We start from the raw sequence: 6,000 nt of genomic DNA, 5'->3' as shown, positions 1-6,000 counted from the left end.
CAGCTCGGTGAAATTAATACCAGTATCGTTCAAGGAAAAACATTTATCGAAAAGAATGAATTTCAAGTTCAACGACTAGCATGGATCTGCTATTGTTCACAAATAGAAATGTTCTAGTTGAATTTCACCATGTTATAAGCACTCGAATTCTGCAAACTCACCAGCAGTTAGCTACGGCGTAGCCTCCGGTAATTTATGGTCCAGTGTGATAAGGTCTGCACTAACCGTGACAAATGCAAATACAAAATGTGCTCCGACGTCTCCAAAGGGATAAATCTGACGACTGCCGTTGTGATTTATGCAAATTCCTGCAAACAGACTTTCGTTATCGCCAGTTCAAACGGAGCTCTGGGTAGTGTATAGTGTGTAGAAGTGTGTAAGCCACAAGAGACAAAAATCTTCACTTGATTTCCATGGATTCTACCGACGTTCGGGGCGGTATAGTGATACGGGAGAGGGTTTTTTTTTAATGCGGCATGGCCGGTGCATTGTGATTGGATGACATATTCGGAGGTCAATGCGCCCACAGGAGGTGATCAACTGGGATGCAAATGTTTGCATCCTCTTTTCTCTCCATATCTGTTGATTCTTGACGTTTGTTTGAATGAGATTTGCTTGGATAAAACTTTCGACTTTTTGAATTTCAATCCACATTAAAACGCTGACGTAGATATACTCCCTGTATGAACAGTAGTTTCCTGCTCCGATGTGTTCGGTATTTTTTCGTTAGTCGGTATAAATTACTTCATCCGTTATCTATTCGGCAGATGCTGAACCTCTAGCAGTTCTCTTTGCTCTGAGTAACGCTTGTACGACAGCTGATAGTCAACTAATCACATGGCCAGAACTATCTTCATCCCCGTCATCGGTTTGTTTGCGGGTCGGTTGAGAGTTTAGTTTGATACGTGTACGATGTGTCAAGTGGGTATGTTCTGATAACTCTATTTTTGGATGAAACCTAAGTTCCGGTAATATATTCTCAATGTGTGTGTTACATTATGTTCGTACGTCTATCATCAATGTTGTGTTGGAGGTGCAAAAATTTTTCCCGGCACCAGAGTTAGAAAAGACACCGTACAGATCCTTCTTTAAGAAATCTTAAGATCTTAAGTAGAATACTTACGAGTAATTTTTAGCACATCTTTTTCTACAACCACTAAGTTCCGTGAAGGCATACAGTAAATTGGTACATCGCTGAATCTTTAGAAAATTTTAGAAACTTCCAGATTTGATTTGAATACATAATATAATAGGTTTCGTCTCATCAGCATCTGACACTAACTTAGAATCAGAATAGTACATATAGCATTGGCTTGCTAAACCAAGCCAATTTTCGATTTCGCTATGTCTCCTTCGTAGATCAGAAACATTATAGGTCGTTTGCAAATTGTGATTCCATCTTGGGTCTAGTGTAAATCTACACCAAAATTATTCCAACCCTAAGTTAATGTGGGATTCCAATGCGACGAAAAGGAAACGCACCCAATTAACTTATTAAGTTAGGATTTGTGTCCTTTGCACACAAACCTATAAAAACTGGGTTAAATGGTTATTTGCTAGAAATTCGTTTTATAGCACTATACTGCCCTTATATGCAAAAGTGAGGTAAAAAACACTTTGGTCTTATCACACTTTTTCGTGACGTGCAAGCAGGGCCGGCGGAATGCGTGGGTAGTATGGGTAGTACTACCTACTCGATAATTACCGAGTGGGGAATTACCCACTCGAAAGTTTGGAACAAACCAAAACCTAAGATTGACCACGTATGGTCTTGCGCACAAAATTCTTGCGTTGGAAATCCTCGTTGTAAAACAATTCCATATTTTTATTCAGATACAAATTTCTTTGCTTTACATTTTTTTTGAGAATATGGGATTTGTTTGAAATGTGGAATTATTTTTTATATTTATATTCATGGGAATACATCTTAATACAAGGATTTCAGATCGATAGACAAATAATATTATTGCAATTTTATTCAGACTATGGGATGCAGTTAGAAATATTTTTAAGGACAATATGTACAATTTGTAATGTTTGAACATGAACAATCATTTGATTAAAAATTGGAACAAGGAGAAAAAATAACTAGACAAACAGTAGACTTTTTATAAGAAAAAGATTGTTGATTCCAACATCAGTAGCAGAGAAAGCGAGGAGAGGGCGGACAAAAATAACAAGGATAAAAAGAAATTAAACTTGTAGCTTTGTAGCAAACGGAAGATCACTATCAGGACATCATGAACCGGATCGCCTCCTTGGATCCGCTGGGAACTCTTGGGATCACATTTGCAGGTAGCTGTTTAGCAAGTCAACCAAAAGAGAAGATATAAATAAATTTGGAGGGTAGACAGCACATCTCGGACTAGAATCAGGTCGAAGGCATTTGTTTAGCGAAGATCTGGCGCTACACACATAAAAAATCGTGTAAATTTACGTCTCCTGACCATGACATATACGAGCATCAAAAATTACGTTTGATTTTAATTTTACATGTCGTTGAATTTTGCGAGTCACGTAATTTTACTCCACATATGACGTTTGCTTAAAAACTGTTTAAAACTGCGCCTAGAAAGTACATCTTTCATGTAAAATTAAACAAAACACGGTTATATTTCGTCATTTCGTCAATTATGGTTTGTTAAATTGTGGCAAGTTTGGAATCACCTCAACGATAAAATTCAGATTTTTTTGGTGTGTAGAACATTACGCGCACGACCAGACAACATGTTTAATGTCGCGATAGCTTTCATCGCAAGCGCAGATAACACTCTCCACCACCCCAATACGCTGGAGATGCGCATTCAATGTATAATGATTGCCACCCGAAGGAAGTCCTGACCTTCATCCTTCCTTTTTAACCAAAGTTTGTTGATGCCTTTGGGATTCCTAAACTTCCATTATCCCACGAAATTTGCCAATTTTCGAACGTCCTCTGACAAGAAATACTAAAAAATTCGTTAAAGCTGTGCTACGTTTCACAAATATTCCCTTCCAATGCCTATGTGCCTCATTACCTTCTCATTACCATTCTAATCTACACACCTAGAAAGTGTAAATTTACGTCTCTTGACCCTGACATATACGAGCATCAAAAATGACTTAGTTTTACGTTTGATTTTAATTTTACATGACGTTTAATTTCGTAAATCATGTAATTTTACTCCACATACAGGATTTATTCTGAATGGTAGGAAGTGTAATTTTATGTCATTGCGCATGTAAAGTATATGTTTCATGTAAAATTAAACGGAACACGGTAATGTTCCGTCATTTAGTAAATTACGGTTTGTTGAATTGTGTCATGTTTGCAATTACGTCAACGATAAAATTCAGATTTTTTTGGTGTGTAAGTGCCACTTTTCTCATTACCCGGAATAGAACAATGCGAAAGAACTCAAACTAATATTTGTATCAGGCAATCAGGAACGATTTTAACATAAAGAATCTAGGAACGCCCATATTTTCTGCAGGAAAATAAGGAGTGCTTTACATGCTCCATCGATCGAAGCGTCTACTTGGAGCTGTAATGATGTGGACATGGTCGTATAAAACCATAAGTTTTGTGGGGATAGTATCTTTGCTGTAAGATAAATTTGTGTATTTCAAGAACAAATATTACGTTTATTTACATTATTATATTTTGATCGCGAAACGTCCATCATTTGAATGTGAATCTACGTGGAATGCTGTTGTCGCCGATAAAGGATTCTTAGTTCCATATATTCCAATCAAAGGCCGAATCGAGTACACAGCGTAGGGTCCAGCTGCCATACGAAATATTGTTTCTCTCGTTAAGCCGTTGACGAACCGGTGCCAGTAACCACATTTTACAGTTTTCATCAAGTTTTTTATTTGCGTTTCTAACGTCGCGAGTATTTAAAAAAAAATGGGCGATCCGACGTTCAAAAAGTCCTCATAGGACGTTTTCGCATACAATTCTGAGCATCTCTGACCATAACGGAGTGGCAAACCAACGGTTTTTAGCGCCGAATATTCGTTTCGGCTGACCTTTAATCGCAGTGTAAAGAAACCAGCCAGTCAAAACGTTGGACACTTACACCAGAGGAATTTCTTATTTTGATTCGATTGTTTCGGATATAGTGGACGCGTTGCTCTTTCGATCACTGAGCACACTAATGAGGTAGAGTACAACGATAAATCTAACGTGCTTCGCCGCGCAGGTAGGCATTCGTTTCATTTCCTGTATTCAGGATGGTCATATTGAAATTGTCGCGAATATCACGCAGTAAGATAGATCGGTTATCAGAATAAAGACAACCCCATGGCACAGCGTGGGAGTTGAAGTCTTCTAGAACCAACTAAGGTGCGATGTATATGGAAACAATATCAATAAATCTTTGTCTATGATTCGATTTTAACAAGGGACATTTTCCACACCGTGCTTTATTTCTGCAATGGGCTCGTTGTTTGCAACGACGGCAGTCCATGCCCCGCATTACAAAAAGGCGAACAAATAGACGAGCCCCGTTCAAAAGAACAAATTTTAGAAGAACAAATCCTGCGAAAGGCTTGAAACTAAGCTGATGGAAAATGAGTTTTCTTTTACTCCTCGATTTTTGCTGAACGCAGTTGCTTGCATACCAGAATTTTCACTGACTGAAGTACAGGGATCTGGAAGGAGCACTCCTTATTTCGCAATTAAAGCCCTTCTCGGAGACTACACCATCAATATCTACTTCCCGGGCGGGTACGTAGACAAAATACTTTTTCGTACACGGTCGAGTGTTGTTTAGTTAGATCACGCGATATATCGCTGATGTTAAATGGCTTGTCTTTGGTCAGGAAGTAGACCATCCAGGGGCCGGTTGTATTAGATATAATTAGCATCGAAAATGGGACTTATCGGCATTATTTTTGCCATCGGAGAAATATTCAAAACGACTTCCACATTAGTCAAAACTATCATGCGAGCTTCAGTACTCGCGAAAGGAAGGTTTTATAGCAGGGAACGGAAAATTAATGCAACTAAATTTAAAAGAATGGAGTAATTGGTACTTAGCTGTGGAACATTCGTAGTATCTGTATTCAACAAACACATTTTTGCTGAGCCGTCAGACATACAGTCCTGTTAATAGCCACCAGATATTATCAAGGAATTTTAATTTTCACTGACACACTCCATAACTGAACTTCCGTCAGTAAGGGTGGGAAATCACTCCGAATCTTACTACACACTCGGGAAAAAAGTGTTCCGCCGGCCCTGCGTGCAAGCGACTTTAAATAAAAATAAAAATGGTCCTTTAAAACGTGATAAAGAAAGTAAAGAAGACATGCTTTTATTCGCATCCCGCAAGATGAAGATTTCCTGAAAAATATACTCGATGACGTTCACGTCACTTTTGCAAACGAGGGCATATATGTACAACCCTGCAAAATTCTGAACAAGTTATGATTTTATTGTGTATTATTCGGAATATGGGCTACTTTAATGGACCTGTGGAAGCTTTGTATATTTACAAGAATCTAAAAAAAAATTGAATATAGTTGATCTCGTCAAATCTCTTGCGCAAGGATACCTTTTCCGATGTAAGGAAACATTTGTATCTACACCTTCAGCATCGTGGATGTCCTTGATTTCTCTCTCGTTGCTGTGCACTCACAGGTCGTCTGCAGTGATGGTGCCTTAATGATCGTGATCAGGTGTTCTATCTTTTTTCTGGGACTTGCTGATGGCAAGTTTGAACCCGCCACCATTAGTGTTACCTTTCTCGCAGATAGAGCTGGCTTTTGTTTTAGGTATTGTTGTTATTTTTGCCACAAATTTGTCGATCTCTAATGATGATATTGTAGACTAAGTGTTGGGTTTTATTTCCTTTGATTAATTTAACCTATTATTTTAGTTTCTGTGCAACGTATCCGAATATTTTCAAAATTTGATTTTTCGACACGTTCGTTAGCTTAACGGAATGAGTTTTTTGAATTTACAAGATTTAAAATACATAATACGGATCTCGTACGCACGACAAGCAATTACGA

General features: G+C 38.2%; 1 protein-coding gene across 1 annotated transcript in view; it reads left to right on the top strand.

Annotated features, from left to right (window-relative positions):
* Positions 1-220: 220 nt before the first annotated feature.
* The window catches only part of LOC131689864 (solute carrier organic anion transporter family member 74D-like), a 28,298-nt gene continuing 22,518 nt past the window's right edge, over positions 221-6,000 (top strand). Inside the window, exon 1 of the mRNA XM_058975209.1 lies at positions 221-352. Within this exon, the coding sequence (XP_058831192.1) occupies positions 299-352 (54 nt within the window). The 5' untranslated portion in view covers positions 221-298. The remainder of the gene's footprint in view (positions 353-6,000) is intronic.

Source organism: Topomyia yanbarensis, chromosome 3 (assembly GCF_030247195.1).
Source record: "Topomyia yanbarensis strain Yona2022 chromosome 3, ASM3024719v1, whole genome shotgun sequence".
Taxonomy (NCBI): Eukaryota; Metazoa; Arthropoda; class Insecta; order Diptera; family Culicidae; genus Topomyia; species Topomyia yanbarensis.
The sequence above is the reverse complement of the archived record's forward strand: the minus strand, read 5'-3'. Positions and strand labels throughout refer to the sequence as shown.